The sequence below is a fragment of the Phocoena phocoena genome, chromosome 5 (assembly GCF_963924675.1).
Source record: "Phocoena phocoena chromosome 5, mPhoPho1.1, whole genome shotgun sequence".
Classification (NCBI taxonomy): Eukaryota; Metazoa; Chordata; class Mammalia; order Artiodactyla; family Phocoenidae; genus Phocoena; species Phocoena phocoena.
In genome coordinates this window covers 66650596-66672981 of record NC_089223.1, presented here as the reverse complement: position 1 = coordinate 66672981, position 22386 = coordinate 66650596, and the positions used below count along the sequence as shown (strand labels likewise).

General features: G+C 43.5%; 1 protein-coding gene across 1 annotated transcript in view; it reads right to left on the bottom strand.

Moving 5' to 3' along the window:
• Positions 1-3357: 3357 nt before the first annotated feature.
• Positions 3358-22386, bottom strand: part of USP46 (ubiquitin specific peptidase 46) — a 32966-nt gene continuing 13937 nt past the window's right edge. The window contains exons 5-9 of the mRNA XM_065877242.1: positions 17496-17572; positions 9848-9931; positions 7602-7799; positions 4309-4387; positions 3358-3459 (exon numbers count right to left, since the gene is read on the bottom strand). Of these exons, the coding sequence (XP_065733314.1) occupies positions 3358-3459; positions 4309-4387; positions 7602-7799; positions 9848-9931; positions 17496-17572 (540 nt within the window). The remainder of the gene's footprint in view (positions 3460-4308; positions 4388-7601; positions 7800-9847; positions 9932-17495; positions 17573-22386) is intronic.

Sequence of the window (22386 nt, the reverse complement as noted above, 5' to 3'; positions counted from 1 at the left end):
AAAAAATTTTTTTAGCAACAAAGTCAAATAAATGAATGCCACACAAATACAGTTAACTATTCTGGTTATACAGAAATGGAAGCCCAAATAAATTAATTCAATACCGAAAAACAAATTTAATTAGGCAGAAACATAGGAAATCATTTTCCCTGACCCATGCCACTTACATGAGTTAATCACACTAGTGCTGATAAATGCCTTGACCATATAATAGCAAACGAGGGCAAAACATTTAGTGCACAGTATTTTAATACACGTGAATATACAAAGTTGATCAAAATGCAATGTTTAAAGATAAAATCCATCTGTAATAAAGCTACACTCCAATATCTAAAATAAGCCCTAAGCCCCAGTTAGAACATAGTTTGTTAGGCATGCCCATGAGAATTAAGGGTATCCATGAAAATAAATGCACAGGGACCATTTCTGTCATTCTTTTCCCCATTTCATCTGAAATCCAAAATATACCAGGCTATAAAACCAATATGACTGGTTTCCTAGTCAGAGCACCACCCTCTTGGGCTGCTCCCTTGGCTCTCTTCAAACCAGCCCACTTCGTGTTGCCTCGGAATGGAAAACGCATCAGAATAACAGGACTGGGCGTCAGCATTCTACCAACATTGACTTTCAAACAAATGAAGGTTTTTATCACACGGTAACATAATCTAGATGTTAAACAAGAAGTAACCAATAAAGCAAATATTCCTTCTCTTTTTAAAGTGGAAAACACTGCAACTTATTTTAAAACACCCAGCAGTTAAAAGGAATACAGCAGGCCTGCTCACTCCTGCGAGAAAACGACACACAAAAACCCTGGCCACTTGAGGGAATATTGCTGAGCCTTTGTGCTATTGTTGACCTCAGAATGGTCTCACACAACCCACACCATCTCTGCTTCACACAATGAATGAGGGATGAAAAATAAAGAAGTGTTTATGTGCTCTAGTCTTCACATAAAGTGAAATGACTGAGGGGGAAATGTAGCTGCCTCGTGTTTCTTTCGTTTATTAAAGAGGAAGGGGGAAGAAGTTCCCAGATAGCTCTAAAGTTTAAAAAACTGATGGAGTGTTGGCGGATAAGTGTGTTTTGGTCTTTTTTTCAATCTTCTTTCCCTGCAACACACAACCATTTTAGTGTCTCTGTGTTAGCTTCGATACTTATTTTTTTTAGTCCAAGAATTTATCCGTGAATACTGAATTTTAACTAACCTTTTCTACTAAAAGGCATTATTTCAGTTAAGTCACTGGGAAAAACTTTTTACACATCAAAAAAAAAAAAAACTGAATCTATGACTTAGCATTCAGGTATTATTTCCTTAGACTTCCAACTGAAAAATTTTTTTCTAATAAATTAGCTTCAAGAGTCATTTCAAAGATAATTTTCATAGTTATTCTCATGTATCGGTTCCAAATATATTAAGGATCAATCGGGGTTTTTTTAAACTTTGCAACCTGCAGTCAAATATATGGTTTATGTATAGTACAAACAGCTCCCTCTAACAGTCACCTTCAACTGGAAAGTGTCTCTCCTTAAAAGAGAATAAAAACACACCTTCCACGTACGCCATTACTGCATAAGTTTTGTGGAGGAAAAAAAGACAAACTATTTATAAATATGAATTCACCTCTAAACAAGGCAAGGTATATTTTCATCACTTTTATAAAACAATAACGTGAAGATCACCCTGCTTTTGTCTTCTCCAGTGAAAAGTAAAACATTTCACTTCAAGCATGAACAGATGAAGTGTTGGCATGCTTATGTAAGTTGTGAGCGACAAACAGTTCAAGATACTTCAAAGATAAGAAATCCAGTTTTCATCTAGATAAAGTGCTATGCTCTTAATTGTCGCAAAATGGCCAGTAACATTTTCAATTTCAATTTTAGTTCACATTATGCCACAAGTTTGCATGTTCCTTCGCTGATTTATTAGGTAACAAAATAACAGGTTCACAGTATATTATAGCGCATGGAAGTCAACTGTCTTCCCAAAGGAAGCCAAGATCTACAACTCACAACATTTGTAGGAAACCAAAAACCAGCTCAACAGCAAAACACCGTATCGACCCTTTTAATAAAAGGTGCCAATACTCAAAAGATTTAATAAATACATATGTAACAAAAAGTAACTACGGTGAGATGAGGTTCTTCCAAAAAACTCCGTTTGTCAAGCATCCTGGGAGTCTGAGCCAAAGAAACGCCACCATTTTGTTCATCCCTCCACCCGCCCACTGACACTTCCTTTGACCCACTTGCATCCCCAGCTAACTCCAGTATCTCCTGTAGGGAAGGTTCCATGTTAGCCCTGGAACTTGCCAGGGCCTCAGTACACAGACTGAAATGCTAAAACGTGAACAGCTGTACAATGTGGCTGATGGGAGGAAAGGTGCAGAGCCTTCGTTCTTCCTGGGAAAGGACGGGGTTGGTGCTGCCTAGCTAAGGAGAGCTGGGCGCAAGACAGTCCCTGTGGTGTCTCAGCTCTGCCACCACTGACTGCGGAACACCAGTAGGATCGGAAAGATACCTTGGGAAGCTTAGCAGCGCCGGATAAAGGAGATACAACTCACAGGACAGAAGAAAAGCATCACTAAAAACAAAGAGCATAGAGCTATTTTCCTGAAACTTGGTTTTGGTAGAAAGATAAGAAAAGCAACTTTCCACTGTGCACAAAAGCTACCTCCTCTTGGCTTTGCCTGCCCTGAGCCCCACACCTCCTCAGCCTCTGGAATTCTCATGGCTGGGTGAGCTCAGCCCGGGGCAGCCGCTAGCAACCGCGAACGGCTTCTGTTCACCCTGTTCCACCCGGAGGACGAATTCAGTTTCGAGGTTACTCACTTTCAAACATTTTCACTGGCAAAACTTAAAGCTATAGTTGCAGCTCTAAAAGGTGAGTATCTACCCCATTCTTCTGTCCTTCCGTCAGAAAAGAGGCAGAGAAGCTAAAAACGGGAAGCGGTGTTTCCAGGGACAAGTTAAAGGAATGCATTGAAAGGAGACCCCGGAAGCCATTTAGAAAGATGAGCAAAGACCCCAAAAAGACTGTCGATGTTCATAGGAAATGTCATTCTAATTCAGCCAGACACAGCCAGTGGCATGGCATGTACCTGATCCTAAAATTAGCAAATGTTATTTATCTAAAACTTACTACAATCTGATTGCAGTTAACTCTACCTCAGACTAACATAAAACCACGAGTAGTGCTGCATGTAGAAAAACGAAGGGGGAGAGTCACACAGCCAGACCCCTGAACTCGGAGCCACGCCGCTGGTGGGCCGCTGGGGAAGAGGGACGTCTGCAGAGAAACCAGGTAAGAGTGCTTTGAACATTTCCCCACTCGAATTAGTCCCACAGTCCTTTAAGTTATTCTCTTGACTGATAGAATAAAATATATCCAGATTCTGAATTTTTTGATATATCTGATGTCAGGCCATAGAATTCTTCAATAGCTTGGGCATCTATTTTCTGCAAGCAAAAGAGAAAACAATTCAACGGTTTAACATGATTCCTGGGAGAAGGAAAGAAACACTAATGGAATGCACAAGAAAATGTAAGAAACACTATCATAAAATTGGGAACTTTCAATAGCAAATGGATAGCTCCACAGACCTGACAGAGGGACATGATTACATACATTGCATGTCGTTGGGGAAGAAAGTCACCCTTTAATCTATCAGCAACCATAGGTGGGCGCTCTTGGAAGAAGCCAGGACTTCCATCTTTCAAATGGTAAACTGGGGGAGCTCTTGGGAATAACCTTAATTCTTTCAGGCCATCAGAGTTTCTTCCCTTTAGTGCTACCTTAAGTGGGCTAAAAGAGACCACGTCTTTGAGTGTGGAATTCTCTCCAGCTAGTATTCCTTTACAACAAAATGGATACGTGGAATACTTTGGTATCCTATAAAGATTTCCAGGTTTAACAGATTGAAAAAATATACATTTTAAAATAATAATCAATACAAGAAAAATTTGGTATAATAAAAGAATTTGAATAGAACTTTGAAGTTGATTATTTGGTCCCAGAGAGGGCTTTAGTCACTGTAGGAAACAGGACTTACACATGGGCGGCAAAGAGATCCCATGTCTCCGGCTAATCAATTAACGAGAACGCAGTATTGATGAGTCCACGATCACACCCCTTCTCCCCTTCCGGAGAGAACGAGGAGCAGCAGAATTTAGTTTTGAGAGAAACGTAAGTTGTTTTCAAGTCGGATTATGGGAAAACAGGCCTACTTTAGAAAATGTCCACACACACACATCCCAAAACACCGTCTCTGCCCCACTTCTCTCTGATACAATCATCTGCATACCAACCTCTACAATGTCATCATCAAACAGAAGCCAGAAGCCATGACTTTTCACAATAGTAATATAATGCCCACGATTAGGACCACTGGAAAAGAACAAAGAAAGTCACCAAGTTAACATTTATTTCTCCATAAAACTCTATGTAGCTCTCTACATGCAGTGATTTACTAGGGAAAAAAACCCTCTATCTTCAGGACAGAGAACTTGGTATATATGTCTATTTCCACATTCCTTTGGCCATAACTCACGGAGGGACACCCAGGGGCCGGAGCTGTGCTGGGTATAAGAGAAAGATGAGAAAAACCTCATCTTAGTCTTCTAAGGACTCGCAATCTGCTGGGGGAAACAGACATTCAAATTCAACGAATATTAACACATAATTTTGGTACACCCACTATGTGCCAGACCCATCCTGGCTGTCGGGCTAAAAAGCAGAAAATGAAACGAAGTCCCCACTTGCTTGAGATGAGGGTTGGAGAGGTAATAAACAAACTAAAATACAAATATATTTCAATTGGTGGTAAGTGCCGTGAAGAATACAGCAGAGCAATGGGATGGTGAGCGATAGAGGGAAGGCGGTATTTGATATAACGTGGTGAAAGAAGGCCTCTCTGATGACAGGAGAGTTGAACAGAAGGAATTTCCCTGACGGAAGGGGAAGGGGCATGTGTGTGTGTGTGTGTGTGTGTGTGTGTGTGTGTGAGAGAGAGAGAGAGAGAGAGAGAGAGAGAGAGAGAGAGAGAGAGAGAGAGAGAAAGAGGGAGGGAGAAGCCATGTGACCACGTGATGGAAGTGTCGGGAATGGAAAAAAGCAAGTGCAAAGGTCTGGGGGAGGCGCAAGGGTGGAACAGTTCTTGGCGTGTTCCCCCAGCAGCAAGGCAGCCAGAGCCCAGGGAGCCCGGGGTGAAGGAGGGACGGGAATGGGATATCGCGGCGAAGATTCTGGACTCTGCTGTGAGTGAGCCAGGAAGACACTGGGGAATTTTGAGGAATGACATGATCTGGTTCAAGTTTTAGAAAGATGTGACACTAAAATGTATAATAACAAGCACGAAAACAGAAAGATACATTACACAAAGCAGAAAGAACCACCAAACAGCTGCTACTATGTAGCTGGGTGTGCACAACTGAGGGAATTTTTAACTCTAAATCTAGAGTTCTGTGTTTTTTCGATGCACCGTCAAAACTGGAAAGCTGAATTTGCCTTAGTTTGCTTTCTTTAAATACAACATGCCCCAAAGGGTCTGTTCCCACCTCTGTCAGGCCACTCTCTCCCCTCCCCCCAAGCTCCAGTCCACAGGCCTCTGTTCTCATACACATCGCGGTTCCCATCTCGGTTCTGTGCCCACTGCAGCTTGCCTGAAACTGTCTTCACCCATGTTTGCCTTCTTGGCTCTTTTTATTCCTTAGGCCTCAGCTCAAACGTCATCTCGGTAGATAAATCGCTGCCGACCACCTTCCCTAAAGAGGCGCCGCCATTGCTCTCTGTCATTGCCCCGATCGTTCCTCATAGTACTGATCAAAATCATGAAGTGACTTTGCGGTGGTTTGGTTTTGGTGGTAGCAGCCTGGTGCGTTTACTTGTTAACTATCTGTCTTTCCCACTAGATGCCCAGCTTCGTGAGGGTAGGGCCCTGTGTGTCCCGTTCACTGCTGTAACTTCAGATCTTGCTCCGGAACCCAGGGAACGAGGGTTTAAAAATGCTTGCAGGAGAAATCAATGAAGGAGGCTGTGCACCTGAGGCAACTGTGGGCCGGGGGTCCCGGCACAAGAAGGAAGGGCTGAGCTCCCTAACCTCAGAGCTTTCCAGAGCCCACAGCCAGAAGCTACCTGCTCCGTGTATGAGAACAATTCCACCTCTAGTGGGGAGGAATTTAAAGAATCCTCATCAGTAGCGTGCGTGACTCGGCACCAGCTCAGCCTTGCTGCCAGGGCTGCTCTGACCTTGTGCCCCAGTTACAGAGGCTGACTATTCTAGAACTCAGCCTCCTACTTGTCCCCCAGTTCTCATAAGTGGGTCTCTGCCTTGCCCTCACCAGCGTTCCCAGGGACCAGAGTCAGCACCCACAGAGATCCATACTGAAAACCCCTGCGTACCCCACACACCTGACTGCTTTTGCTTCTCCACCTCCTGTCCACATTGCCCACCTCGGCCACCAGAGACCCTCCAGGTACCAGGCTCTGCCTGCCCCCAAGACCTCCTCCCAACCCAGTGTTCATGGCTAGTTTCCAGATCGCTGAACCCCTATGTTCTTTAAAAGAATTAACCACTAGAAGTATTCTTCAGGGGAAACAGAAAGACGGCTTACAACTGACCGACAAATACAACTTTCTGAGAACGTAAGGCAATAACCCGTGACTTAAAGTTACTCTGCATGGGACAAAACATGAGGTGCTTCAGATGTGAAGCCACAGTTTCTGATACCATCCACTCAGTACAGGGTAAGAAATCAATCCATCCCTCCACGGGGAACCACGCATCCTTTTGGTAATGGTCTGTTCACCACAACCCAGTCCAGGAGAATGGAGAGGAAAAGACACCTGCTCTGTGACAGGCCCTAATCTGAAACCTATAAGGGTGACGGCGTGCCGATCCCAGGGAGGGGACACAAACCCGTCCCAGCGAGCAAAGGATAGCAAAGAGGTGAATTTCCGGCAGACTTTTCCAGGCTTTACACCAAATTACGGAATACAAAATACTTCCTCAAAAGACTTCCAGCAAAGACACTTTGCTTCTCTACATCGAGGGGCCCTCTCTCTTACTCCTTTTTTTTCTGATTATGTACTTATTATAGAATATTGGGGAAAGACTAAAAACTGAATAAAGAATATTTGTTAAGAGTACATTTCAATCATTCAAAATGCCAAAAAAATTTTAAATTCCATCTACTGCTTCCAGTCTTTATTCACACATCTTAAACCATTTCTGAGATCATGCTATACGTGTAACCTGGTTTCTCAATTAAAATCATAGCATAAACATTTCTTTCTCCATGTGATTTCAAACTCCATAAGCGTCATTTATATCCAATGGAGACTTAGTATTTCCCTTACGAGAGAACGTTTAGATTATTTTTATTATAACACAACTGTTTTATTTTTTACTTGTTTATTAACTTATTTTATGTATGTACGTTTAGATTCATTTTGATGTGACAGATAAACCAGAGCTTGGAGGAGACTCCCCAAAGCACCATTACCGCTGAGTCTCACCAGCCGGGAAGGGTGCGGCGGGGTCCACCTGGCCCGGGGACAGCCCTCCCGCTTCTCCCACGCCGCGCTCCCCACCTGCCCTCACCTGCCGCAGTGGACCACCACCGCGACCAGGTCGTACATGCGGTCCAGGTTCACCGCGTCGCTGGAGGTGTTGAAGAGCCGCAGTTCCAGGGGGAAGACCACCCGGTAAGACAGCTTGGTGTACCTGTGGAGCTGCTCCATGTACTTGAATCGCTTGAGGTGCAGGGCCAAAATCATGGGCAGCTTTTTGACTCTCATCCTAAGAAACCATGACGTAGAAAATCAGTGGTAGCCAACCCCCATGAGAGGAAGAGAATACAACGCCACCTGCACAAATGGAGAGCAGGAGGGGTCCAACAAAATTCAAACCAGCAAACGGCCAAACCACTCGCAAGAATGAAAGGATGCTCGCTTATGTAGAGCTGACTTCTACAGGCTCGGCTAGCTGGAGCCTAGCCAGCAGAGAAAAGCGCAATGGTTGGGGGGGGGGGTGTCTCTGTTTGGTCAAAGGAGACATCCCAGAACTTTCGTACCAATGAAAATATGTGCAATTGCTCTGCATCACTGCCCTCTGCCTCCCAGGGAGAACAGTATTTGGACAAACCCCCTCACCCTGAGATAATGGAGACGAGGGGGGAGAGTTTCTGAGAGAAGGAGGTTGGGGAGAGGACAAGCGGAAAGGTGCAGTCTGGACGCACAGGTTCTGAGGACCGACCAGGCAGGGATGCCTCAGGTAACCAGGCATGCTGGATCCACTCTCCCTCCCTACCCCTGTGCTCCTGGGCAAGTGATTTCCCTTCTCTGGCTCTCAGGTCCCTCGCTTGTAAACGCAAGGGTTGGCTTAGGGCTACATTTACCCAAATAGGCTCATGAGAGCCCTGGAGATGTTAACGGATGTGGGGTTTCCGGGGCCAAGTCTGCACAATGCTCCCTTCTATTCTGAAGGTCCTCCTCGCACATTAGCACACTGAGGGATTTGAGAAATCCTGCAGAAAAGGATTTTCTTTTGGGTTTGATGCAGCATTTCGCCAACTTACATAAACACGGAAAGCTTTTTTCTCTAGATGACCATTAATATTCCTCGGTAGGAAGTCACAAAGACCACAGTTTTACGTGGATAACGCTGCTAGAATAGAGGATTTCCTGGTTGCCTTCCAGGACCCCCTCTATGAAGGTCCTGAATCAGTGTAAATGCTGTTCAACTTGTGCACATTTTCAATGCATATTATTTGTAAAGGACACATTTTAAGAGAATATTACTCAGAAATCTATGGAGTAAAAACCCTGTTCATAAAAATAAGCAAAATAACATCATCGTCAGAAACGTAAGATTTATAGTGAACCCTATATTTTTCAGAAACATGACATTTTAATGTATAAACCTCCAGGGCTAAACAGAAAACACCTTCACGACCCATAGGAAGACCTAGATTACATGGGTGGGAGCAGAGGTGAGTTCCTCGACCACTAGCAAGTGATAACTCCTGCCTGCCACCACAGTGACTAAGCTGTCTTAAGTTTTGATGCACCAAGAAAAGATGTGCATGTCTGAGGATGGAGGGCTGGGAGACTGGGCAGAGAAACTATTTCGACCTCAGCTCTAGACCCCTGAGGGTTTTAGGCGGCAGGAATGGGCGTCTGTGAGTTACACCACCGAATACACCACAACCATGGGCAGGGTAAACTTAACTCACAGTAAGGCTTCACAGGCTAATGAAAATGTCAAGTTTCTTGGCTTCTGGGCGACAGAATACAGGGAAGGACTGGCTATTTCACACTGTCCAAGAGCCGGAACTGGCTGGTGCTGGTAAAAAGATGGGCAACTCTGGGTCCTGTATCAACTCAGAATCTGATAACTTTCTTATCACCTATCCACAAACTGATGATATTGATTTCCTCATGCTTCCTTATTAAGTGATCTCTTTTTTCTTTTTGCCTGTCTTCTAAATAAGAAGGTCCGATATTTAGGCAGTACGAGCAGTGCTATCGGGTGACCACCGTGTGTTGCGTACTATGCTAAATCCGTTTTATAATTTGTCTTTAATTCCAAGAGGAGAGTGCTTACACTTGCTCACCACTTGTTTACCCCGCACAAGTATCTGGCACGCTGAATGAATGAATGAACAAACAATCAGACGAAAGGGCAACTTCCCCAGGTAGGCGTTCTTATCCTATTTTACCAGTGAGGAAGGTAACTGACTTCTCCAAAGCTACTTGGCTACAAGCCCATGGAACTGGGATTCAAAAATCAGATCTGTCGGGCTCCACCATCACAAAGCCACCCCCTGAGCTAAACCCTTTACGTACCTTTTCTGGGCTTCCTGTTTGCTACAACACGTTTCACAATAATACTTCTGTTCACTACACAGTGTTTCTGTGTTGCTGAAGTCTCTGCGGAGAAAAATATTTTCAACTTAAAAGAAGCCCAAAATGCACTCAGTTTACCATGTTTTAAACCCCCTATTACCTGTAGGGTAATTTTTAAGTGAATGTGGGGAAAGAAGTAATGAGAAAAGATCCTTCTTAGAAGCAGGTGCTATGATGCATTAGAGCATGTCCACTGGGCTGGGTTATGATTTCACCACGAGAGATTTTCAAGTATAGCTTTATTTAATGGGACATAGATAGATCTAAATTAGGATTTCCAACTGATTCAGAAAAAAAATTCAGGGTTTAACAGAGAGTACCTGTAAATTGGAAATAAAATTACAATGGAGGGCTTCCCTGGTGGCACAGTGGTTGGGAGTCTGCCTGCTGATGCAGGGGACACGGGTTTGGGCCCCGGTCCGGGAGGATCCCACATGCCGTGGAGCGGCTGGGCCCGTGAGCCATGGCCGCTGGGCCTGTGCTCCGCAACGGGAGAGGCCACAACAGAGGCCTGCGTACCGCAAAAAAAAATACAAAATAAAATTTAAAAAATTACAATGGAAAAATACTAACTCTAGTAAAAGCCAACCATTTCAGTGAAAGTCGAGTCCAAAAATGTCAGTCATACAAAATGCAAGGTGTCCTTATTACATGGTTAATGAAAAATGGTCTGTCTCAGGTGGTCTGTATTTTCAAAGAGCACAAAAGTAAAGATAATAAAATTTAAAGCATGTTCAGTGGCCCTTATATTGAACTAAGAAAGTCCCAGATGATCAGGAGATGTCTACCAAGCCCTTACTCCCCACCTCCCCACACGCCGGAAGATAACGTCAGCCTGCCTCCTGAGAACAAATGCCACTGGGATGTTATATCTGTATTCACCTTGCCATGAGGTTTTACTGTACTACCTGTGGTTTTCATTTTTTAAATGTCATGGCTTTTCATTCTTCTCTGGTCACTGAGATCCTACTTAACATTCCTGTGGTACTGCTTCAAAGGCTGAATAACATTCAGAATATCATAATACCCCAGAGCCTTGAAAAAGTCTAGGGCATTTCCTTATTCATAGGGAGTGTCCTAGCGCCAGAATGATCAGATTTATTAAATAGAAAATGGTATTTACATGGTGTCAATGACTCAACCACTTAAACAGAGCTTATCAAGAGAACACATAGGTTGTTCATTCATTAAATTCCCCAGTGGCTACAGACAGTACCCTGGGCTAGGGGCTGGGGATCCGCAGAGAACGCCTGCCCTCACACAGCTCACAGTCTACCAGAGACACATGCAAGAAGCCACTTGCAACACTTAGTGTTCACTGAAGGCTAAACATAAATCATTTCACACGATTGACTCCCCTGCCTAAAACCCTCCAATAGTTTCTCGGTGCAATCAGGAATAAAATCCAAATTTCTTACCATGGCCAACAGACCGCCTGTCCTCAGAGTCCTGACTGCTCTTCTGACCCACCTCCCGCCCCACCCCATCTCCTTCACTCTGCTCCAGCCCCGCCGACTGGCCTTCTGTGTAGCTCCAGAGTGCCACGCTCTCCCTGCCTCGGGGAATTTGCTGCTGCAATTTCCCCTGCACCGACAGCTTCTTTCCAGATGCTTCCATGGCTGGCCCTGCTCACTGCTCAGAGCTCAGCTTAAATGTCACCTCTTTGGAGAGGACTTCCCCAGCCACTCTCTCCAAACCCATCCAGCCCCTTACTCTACTGCTGTCTTGCTTTCTTCTGAGCACTTATCACTACCTGAAGCATCCTCCTGTTTGTTGCATCACCCGCCTCCCCTCTGTGTGAGCAGTGACCCTGTCTGTCTCACTCACTGCTAGAACCCCAGCACTGAGAACAGGCCCAACCCATAATGGCCCTCAATAACGTGTGTTGGCTGAACAAAGGAACAAAGAGAGAATCGTGTGTATAAAGTCCAGGGGAAAGCACAGAGGACAGAGAAATGAACTGGGATTATTCAGGACGTTTCCCCGAGGGGTGATATCTGAGTCAGGTTCGCAAAAAGGGAAAGTGAGCCAGGGGAATAAGAGTCCAGGGTCCCAGACAGAGTGAAGGCTGAGGCCCAAAGGCATGAATGCAAGGTACAGAGCACGCTTCTTAGAAGCTGTGTGGACCGTGTGGCTCTCTAACTGGTCTCTGCAGGGGCGACAGCATCAGACAGTGCTTTTTGGATCACTTCTGGCAGCGCTCTGGGGGAAGGACTGGAGGGGCTCGAGAAGCAAGGAAACAATTTAGAAGGCAATTACACTCAACCCCCAGATTTCAAGTGCTTGGTGCCTAAAACAGACTCAAACTTAGCTGAATGCATACTAGCCAGCTCTTCACGGAGTAACTGATGTGAAATCTCTTCTTGGCCCACACACGGTTTATTGGGGTGGAACGGAACAACCAAAGAGAAGTGGGGGATGAGCCCGGGTGACGGTGGAGATTCACATTTTTGGAATGTCTACCACAGACAAATCTATTTATCCAACTAAAGAATCAGAATAACTAAGGCAAGCACAACAACAAATAAGGAATTAAACACTTTCTACTCTCTCTTATTCCCCGCCCCCTGCCAAAAAAACACAGAAGTTTTTGTAGACCCACTACGTAGAAATATAGCAGAAGTTGGTACCTAACGTGAAGACCTGATTCACAAAAAACCACCATCCTGCCCAGCCCTAGCTGGCTGGAAGCTCAATGACACAGGAGAGACAGGGTGACACTTTTAGAGCACCTGTGAGTTGAGAATTGGAAAATGCGGCTAAGTTAGGAAGATAGAGTGGCCCTGGCAAGAAACTGAGGCACAGCAGATCTGTCAGGTGATGCTATACAGTTGTGGGAACAAAAGCAGGCAACAAAGGTTGAGGAAACTTTTCAATGAGAAAATCAAAGAGAAGAGGAGAGAGTAGAGAGGTCTTTTTGACACGGGATAAATTACAACAAAGCACAGAGGAGAGGTTACTGGGAAAGCACAAAACTCTTTGTAGTTCTTTAGAAAGAATCAAAGTGGAAATGAAACACTTTTTAAAAATACACTTTGGAAACAATTCTAATACGAAACACACACCTTTAAACGGAAACTATGAAACCTAATGGAAATGTATGCAAGAAAACTTGAAAAAAATGGAGAAAAACTATGTTCCTGGGTAAGATGGCTCTAGGTTGTAAAGATAGCTACCATGTCCGTGTTTAATGTCTATGTTTGATACATTTTTAATTAAAATCTTAACTTTTCACTCCACACAATAGCTAAAAAATTGAATTTAAAAGAATTCTCAAGCTAGGCTTCCCAGTAATTTTCATGTCATGACCCACATAAAATAATGGTGCTACGTAGAAATGAGCTGGGGTACACCGATGTGACTGCTTCTCTGGCAGCTCCAGGCTCTGCCCAGCCTCCCAGAAGCTGAGGGGATCTACATGCACCTGTAACCCATCTTCTGGGGCACACCAGCTGGGAAGCTTTGTTCTAGAACCTGCAGCAGTGGTTCACCCAGCTGCTCATCAGAATCACCTGGGGAGCTTTAAAAAAATCTCAATCGCCCCTCACCCTCCCCCAAGCCTAATTACAACAGAATCTCTCCAGGTGGAACCAGGCACTATTGTTCTTAAAGCTCCCTAGGTGGTTCCAGTATGCTGTGTGGGCTGAGAGCCACTGTCCACAATGCTTTGCAAATATTAACATGCACTCATGCACCGGGAAATCTTGTCAAGACGCAGGCTCTGAGTCACGCACTCATTCTTGGAGGAGACCTGAGATGCTGCCGTATTAATGAGATCCCAGGTGATATCAACGGCACTAGTCCACAGACCCCTGCTTGAGTAGCACAGATCTAGAGCGGGGGTTCTCAAACTCTGGTGGTATCAAAACCACCCAGAAAAATTAATTAAAAATAGATGCCCAGGCTCACAAAAGTCGAATATGGCCTGGGCCTCCATTTTTACCAACTTCCCCAGGTGATTCTGATATGCACCAAAGATTGAGAACTACTGACTAGAGCATTAAAGAAGGTCAAAAAAAGAAATCCGAAAGAAAGACATGTCAGATATTAGCAAGCACCATATATAAATAATAACCAAAACCAAGACGTAAGTGAGGGAAACAGAGAAACTAATAGATGAGCATATGGCAATGGATGTGTGATGGGGATGCGTGTACACTTAGCACATAGAGGAAGTTTCCAAAATGAATAGAAAAGACATTTCTTTAAAAATAGAGTAATTTACAAAATAGAGCTTTGGGAGAACTAAAAGGCTGACCTCCCTGGCCCTGGGAGAATGGGAATTCTTAATGACAGGAGGACACAGGAAGAGCAGAGTGGTTTCAGAACATGGAGCCCTTTGAGGAGAACGGTGCATTTCTGTGCAGGAACCACAGGGAGGGACTAAGGCCCTGAAGCAAAAGACAAAAAAATACCAAAAAGGACATGGGGGGGATAATTAAGATAAACGTCACATATTTTTGCCTGAGGCCATCCCTGAACTTTTTAAAAGAATAAAAAAAAAACTTTCTCAGTATCCTCCTATGATACAGATGGCTCACTCTGCCTAAGACACGGTGCTGAGATGTGAAATATTAGAATCATAGCTCAGCTACAGTATGGCTTTAGTGCCTCCTCTAGACCTGTATCCTGAATTAACCACCATTTATATCATCATTTCTCTGGGACAAAAGTTCACTGAAAACACACTGTAATTGATCATCTAAAGCCCTTCAGGAAGGAGGTGGCAGAGATCTTACATTTAAATCCTACAATGTTAGCTTGATTTTTAACTTTTCTCAAAATCAAAACAAATGATAAAGTATCACATCAGAAGAGATAGGCAGGCATGATGTTAAAGAAGAAAACTCCTAATTCTAGTTTGAGAAAGAAACCCTCAAGAATGCAAAGCAAATTAAACCATGAGAGGGGCCAAAAAAGATCACAATCATTCCTCCTCTGTCGCCTCAAATAGAAAAGGCTAACACATCAGCTGGCGTCATTGACTCCCCGGAACTTTCTCCTGCACTTGGTTCTTTTGGGAAAGGCTGGAAAGCTGCCACCCCCATCACAGAACTCTCAGCGGTGAATGGCGACACCTGGCAGGGCCTCTCTTTATGTTGGGGAGGTGAGACCTTAGGCATATATGAGGACAGGTCTAGGTAAGTCAGTCAAGGTCTATTTTAAGGATGAGGTAAGATGGGGTGGGGCAGGCCCTTCAGGAATATCAGCCTGGACAGTCTGATGAGAATCTGATGTTGTTTAGAAGGTACTCTGAGGCTATTCCGTACCCACCCATCCTGCTTTAACGCCTCCACATGCCTCTAGCCTGCCTTCATCAGGTATGCATCGCCAATATATACATTTCTCCAAGGAAAAGAAAAGGGCGGGGGGAAACATAATTCTGGGTTACGTTTGTTTATAACAAGGTTCCCCAAAGTTTGGAATTATAACTAACTAGAGTTAGCCCTTTACCTGGTTGGTCTCAAAGCTATAGTCACTGCCATCTGCCCTTCTGAACAGCCCAGAATTTCTTAGAGGGGAGGGAAACAGTCAGCCTCCCAAACTAACTCCCCTTCTCAAAGAAGCAGAAATGGGCAAGTAATACCTTTCCTCCCTCCCCCTCACCTACGACCGGCGCTGGCACAACCTTACCTTTTTCGACTCCCTGTGAACACAAAACCTGGAGGAAATCAAAACCGGCTGCTTTTCACAGGAATATTAGGAGCCCGTGCCATAAACTGAACCATTCAGAAGAAAGAAAGGCCATCCAGGCCCACAAAACGCTTTGCAAACAGAGAGGTAACAAATGTACCCTAGACACCTGGACCCAAGGCATCTGGAGACAAGGGATGAAACGTCAGACCAACAGGAGGTGCTGCAGTAACTCTAAGGGGTGAGGGTAGGCTCAGAATCCTGGGAACTGGAGAGTAATCAGCCCCCAGCTCACACGATACATGACCCTCAGATGGACCAGGACGCTCTTCCAGGTTGGAGTTGGTGCCTTTGCCCTGAAAAACGACTTTCTAACAGCCAAATGGCCACAGCAAGTCTCTTTAATCTACTAGTCTAAAGAGTTCTAAGTAACCTGAACTCCTGATAGAACAATTCTGTTACACAATTCCCACTGATAAAGATCAACAGTGGCTTGAAAGAGAAAGACAAATACCATGTGGTATCACTTATATGTGGAATCTAAAATGTGACACAAATGAACTGATCTATGAAACAGACTCACAGACATAGAGAACAGACTTGTGGTTGCCAAGAGGGAGGGGAGGAGGGGAGGGATGGACTGGGGGTTTGGGATTAGCAGATGCAAACTATTATAGAGAGACTGGATAAACAACGAGGTCTTACTGTATAGCACAGGGAACTATATTCAATATCCTGTGATAAACCATAATGGAAAAGAATGTGTGTGTGTATATATATATATATATATATATATATAACTGAATCACCTTGCTGTACAGCGGAAATTAACACAACATTGTAAATCAACTATACTTGAATAAATTTTAAAAAATAAACAAAAAAATAAAAATCAATAGTGCCTTGTAGTGACACAATAAAACATCTCTGAGCTGAGGTATTATAAGCAATGGGAAGGCCCACCTGACCACCTGGTCTACACTGGCACCCCCAATACCAGGCACTCTTCTAGACGTGTTTAATGTCCTTCAAAGCACTGATCCCTGTCCATGGATTCCCACTAGACTGTAAGCGCCATGAGATGCATACCTGCTGCTCACCCTTGACCTCCAGCGTCCAGAACAGTGCTGGGCTAATTGTAAGTGCTCATGACCACTTGTCGAAAGGAGGAGAAGACAGGGAGGACAGGAGAAGGGAATTGTGCCTCTACATCAACTTTGAGCACATTTTCAACACACGAGTCAATGCACAATAGCTACAGTAATCCTGGGCATGTGTTGCTCTTATACTCTGGGCTCCTTGCCTTTCCTCAACCCGAATTAAGAGGAAGTTTTTTTCCATAAGTGAGCTCCATACAATGCTGAAAGATGGAGGAAAAGGTAATGCCCTCATTGGTTCTCAGCTCAAAAGTGCATAATTTTTCTTTTCGGCCACGCTGCACAGCTTGCGGGATTCTTAGTTCCCTGACGAGGCACTGAACTCCGGTCGCAGCAGTGAAAGCTCCAAATCCTAACCACTGGACTGCCAGGGAATTCCCATAATGTTTTAAATAACAGAATAGATTAGCTTAGAAAAAGAAAGTAATGGTAGGCATCTGTAGCACTTTTTAACTTAATTGTGTGACTCTGTGATTGTGTGCGTCTCTGTGTGTGAGAGGGAGAGAGGCCGACGAGAGCCCAAAGCACACATCTGTATTAAAGATCAAAACCTTATTTTTAAACGTCATGACTAATGACTTCCACTTGATCCTCTCTCTCCTCAGCAGGACTCTTCTCCAGACCACATACACTTATTTTTAAATCTCTCTCAGGAAAGAAGAAATAGAAAATAATAGGATTATATTCGTTTAACAGAAGGGAAGATTATGTCCTGAAGAAACACAAGATTTCCCCCCCCCCATGTACTTACTAGCCTGATCAAAAGCTCAGACCACTGTCAGAATGCATGAGGTTACCTTAGACAGTGGGTAATAGATGTATTCTGCTCCACATCAACAGAAAGGTCAAGAAAATCTTCATCTTTGCTACTAACCTGGAGCAAAAAAAGAAAAAAAGCATTAGGCACAAAATACATAATAGACAAGTAGATAAAACTCTGAACACCTACAGGTAACCAAAAACCATAACTGCAGTCAACGTCAGGTATGGCTTTGTATACTCTCTAGCTACCAGTTACCTTGAAAACAATCCAGAACAAGAGAAAATCCTAAATTCTCCATTTAACCTCATCTGTGTCCAGCTTTGATTCAGGCTTTTCATAATTAAAACTCAACCAGATTTCTCTTCCTGTCCTTTCACTGCCCCCATTGTTTCAAAGCAGGAAATATCAAACAGGTATCCATATAGCTCAGCCTGGCAGAATGATAACAATGGAAATGGAAAAAGGACAAGAGCCTTAAAAAGCCTACTGCTCAGGGCTTCCCTGGTGGCGCAGTGGTTGAGACTCTGCCTGCCGACGCAGGGGACATGGGTTTGTGCTCTGGTCCGGGAGGATCCCACGTGCCGCGGAGTGGCTGGGCCCGTGAGCCATGGCCGCTGAGCCTGCGCGTCCGGAGCCTGTGCTCCGCAAGGGGAGAGGCCGCCAACAGTGAGAGCTCCGCGTACCACAAAAAAAAAACAAAAACAAAACCTAATGCTCAGATGATCACCCTCCATTCAGCTGTCTGCACTTCTTGCCAGTCCCCAGAAATCACTCCCTTCCTCCTGTGCCTAGTCATTCAAACTGTGTGGGGGGCCCGGGCGCTGAATGTGCTATGGGCTGCAGGGTCGGTCTCTCTCTCTCTCTCTCTCTCTCTCTCTCACACACACACACACACACACACACACACACACACAGAGCTGTCCTCTGGCCCAGGAAGTGTTGTCCTTTGTAGAACACGCCCATGCTGTCTGTGGTACCAGCCAGACCTGGAGCTGGCCGGGAGCCTGGGCTCACACGGGCCCAGCAGACTGGACTGCTCTCAGCCACACCCATCCCCAGCCCCGGCTGTTTCTTGGCCTGCACAGCTGACACCACACCAATTCTGGGTCTGTACTTATCAAAGCTCACCGAGTGGTGCCTGCCTTCCAGCAGCTCACCAGCTTGCCTGGCATTTCACTGTCTTGGAGTGGGAGGGACAAACTAGCCCAGCAGGAACTTTGAGATGCCCAGTCAATTGGCAGCAAAACAAAAATCATACTCCTGTAAGTGAGACAACTATCCTATGACCCAACACTCCAACAGTCAGAGATGTGGACACAATCCTTTATACTTTCATTTGTGTACCTAAGAATGGGTATTGGCAGACTGCCCAACTCCATATCCCGTCTCTGCCACTTATAAAGTGGATGACACTAGGCAAGGTACTTAGCCTCTCTGTACCTCAGCTTCCTCATCTGTAAAGGGGGAGCAGTAAGAGTATCTATTTCATAAGGTTGTTGTAAGGATGAAATAAGATAATACATGTAAAGTGCTTTAAGAAGTAAGTAAGCATTCAACAAATCAAGGATGGAAAAAACATTTAAAATGGCCTAAGGTGGTCAAAAAGTTGGGAACGGGTTACTACACTGTGAGTATCATATTAAATGAAACATTAAATGAAACATGAGACTGCTCTCCTGCACTTCCACCGTCACCATGAGAAGGGTAACCCAGGCTAGCCCACTGCTTCCCAAAAAAAGATGAGAGACCCACAGAGGAGAGCTGTTCTCACTATAAGGTGCCCCAGCCAAGCCCAGACAGGAGCACCATCCCCACCGGCCTGAGACACATACGTGAGACAGCTGAAACGCAGACGTACGGGCTCAGCCAAGGCCAGTTGGATCAGGCGACCCCCCCACCAACCCATGGTTGCATGAACTACAGTAAAAGAATCAGAGTGGATTTAAGTCTCAGAGTTTTAGGGAAGTTTGTAACAAAGCAACAAATATAACCAATACAACTACAACTAACATGACAGGCATTCCTCCTTTTACTGAACTTGGCAGATAGTGTGTTTCTTTCAATTTGGAGTTTTGTGGCAACCCTGTGTCGAGCAAGTCTACTGGCAGCAACATTTGCTCACTTCGTGTTTCTGTGTCACATTTTGGTAATTTTCACAACATTTAAAACCTTCTTCATTATTATTATGCTTTACGGTGCTCTGTAATCAGTGATCTTTGGTGTTACTACTATGATCACTGAAGGTTTCAATGATGGTTATCATTTTCTAGCATTAAGTATTTTTCAATTAAGGTATGTACATTTTTTTAGACATAATACTATTGCACACTTAACAGACTACAATATAGTGTAAAAATAACTTTTATATGTATTGGGAAACCAAAACATGTGTGTGACTCGCTTCACTGTGATATTCACTTTATTGCAGTGACCTGGAACCAAACCCACAATATCTCCAAGGTATGTCTGTAGGTATATTTTATTTTTATTCATTTATTGTCTATTTCCCCCTTACTAAAGTGAAAGTTCAAAAGTTCTGTAATGACTAAGATCCTGCCCTTCCAACACTACTCCAGAAAAGTATAAACTCAAATAACTATAAACTAACAGCAACTACCTGAAGGCAATGGAGGCAGATGGGGAGTCCACACGTGGAGGAAAAGAGCTGCAAATAATGAGTTCATGGTTTCACAGCCTTTAGCGGGATCCATGGGGGAAAATGCAGTCTTTCTGGTCTAGGAGCCAGAAAAACCAATCTGGGAAACCATGTCCACTGAGAAGAAGGGAAGGAATCTGAGAAAGTATCCCCAACTCTGTCTACCCACATCTCTGGCTGACCCCTGAGCCACACACATGCACACAGCCACACACAGCAGCTTGGCTGGTGACAAAAGGGATGACCCAAGAGTCAAACTGCTGCCTAGGAAACAGTTTGTAGTGAGTCCAACCAAGATAACTACCTGCTAAAACTAAAGAAACTCAAAACTAAATGAAGAACAACAGCAGAACCCAGAGTCTCTCAAACTGAACATTCTCAATGTCCCAGATATGACCCAAACTTACAATATGTGAAGAACCAGGAAAATGGAAGATATTCTTAAAATAAAAGGAGGCAACTGAGACCAATCCTGGGATGACCCAGATGTTAGAAGTAACAAACAATGATTTTAAATAAGCTTTTATAAATATCTTCAATAAAGTGAAATATATTCACAGTGAATGAACCAAAACATAAGACATCTCGGCAGAGAAATAGAAACAAACAAAAAAAAGACTCAAATGGAAATTCCAGAACTAAAAAATTAATACACTGGATGGACTTAACAGAGAGCTGGAGATGACAGAGGAGACACCAGGGGACTTAAAGAGAGAACAACGGAAATTATCCAAGGAGAAGAATAAAGGAAAAAAAAGAAAGACTGAAATAAAAATTAACAGATACTCAATAAACCTGTTAGATATCACACACATAACTGGAGTCCCAGACGGGGAGGAGAGAGAATAGGGCAGAAAAACGATTTGAAAAATAATGGCTGAATATTCCCTAAATTTGGCGAAAGACATACATTTATAAATTGAAGATACTCAACAAACACCAAGCAGGATAAATACAAAGAAGGCCAGCCAAGGTCAAACTGTTGAAAGCCAAAGGTAAAAAAGCAAATCTTAAAAACATCTAGAGAAAAATGACACGTTACAGCGAGCTCCCTGGTGCCCTAGTGTTTGGAATTCCAGGCTTTCACTGCTGTGGCCTGGGTTCAATCCCTGCTCGGGGAACTGAGATCCCACAAGCTGCGTGGCATGGCTAAAAAATAAATAAATAAACTTTTTTTTTTTTTTAAATGACAAATTACAAGAGAATGATTCTGTTGGAAGCTGGCCTCTCATCAAAAATTACAGAGGCCAGAAGACACTGAACATCTTTAGTATGCTAAAAGAAAAAGCTATCAAAACAGAATTCCTGCATCCCATAAATAGATCCTTCAAGAATGAAGATAAAAGTGAACAGAATTCATTATTAACAGACTTGCACTACAAGAAAGGTTACAGGAAATTCTTTAAACCAAAGGGAAAAGCTAGCAGATGGAAATCCAGATCCTCAAGAAAAAGTGAAGAGCGTCAAAAATGGGAATTATGACACTGTCCTCTGGGGGTTATAATATACGTAAATATAATACATGTAGCAACTATAGCATCAAGGACAAGGTAGGTCAGGGGTGAAAGGAATACGCACCTACACAGTTATAAGTTAACTATGTCTTATGCGAAATGGAACATTATTAATTGTATGGGGACTGTGAAGAGTGAAGAATATACTGTACTCTCCAGAGCAGCCACTAAAAAACAACGTACGAAGATATACTAAGAGGAAAATTAAAATGGAATTGTTCAATGTAATATACACACACACAAATAATCCAAAAAGGGAAAAACATTTAAAAAGCAGAGAAGGAGAAAGAGAGAAACAAAAAGCTCCGGGGGAATAAATAGAAAACAAATAATAAAATGGGAGCCTCAACCCAACCATATCAATAATTATATTAAACACTAATGTAATAAATTTTTCAAGTAAAAGCCAGAAATCGAGTTGAATTTTTTTAAAAAGCAAGACCAGCTACATACTGCCTACAAGAGCTATACTTTAAATATAAAGAAACAGGTAAGCTGAAAAAAAATGGATGGAAAAAAATATACTATGTAAAGAGTTAATATACATATACAGTGGGCTATTTAATATAAGAAAATAGATTTCAGACAAAATTATGAGAAATAAAACTGGTATTTCCTAATACTTGGGTCAATTTACTAGAAAAACATAATCAAAAATATGGAAGTCCCTCATAACAGAGCCTCAAAAATATATGAAGCTGGAGCAGTATTCACCAACAAAATGGAATGAACCACATGCTAAAACACAAATGAAT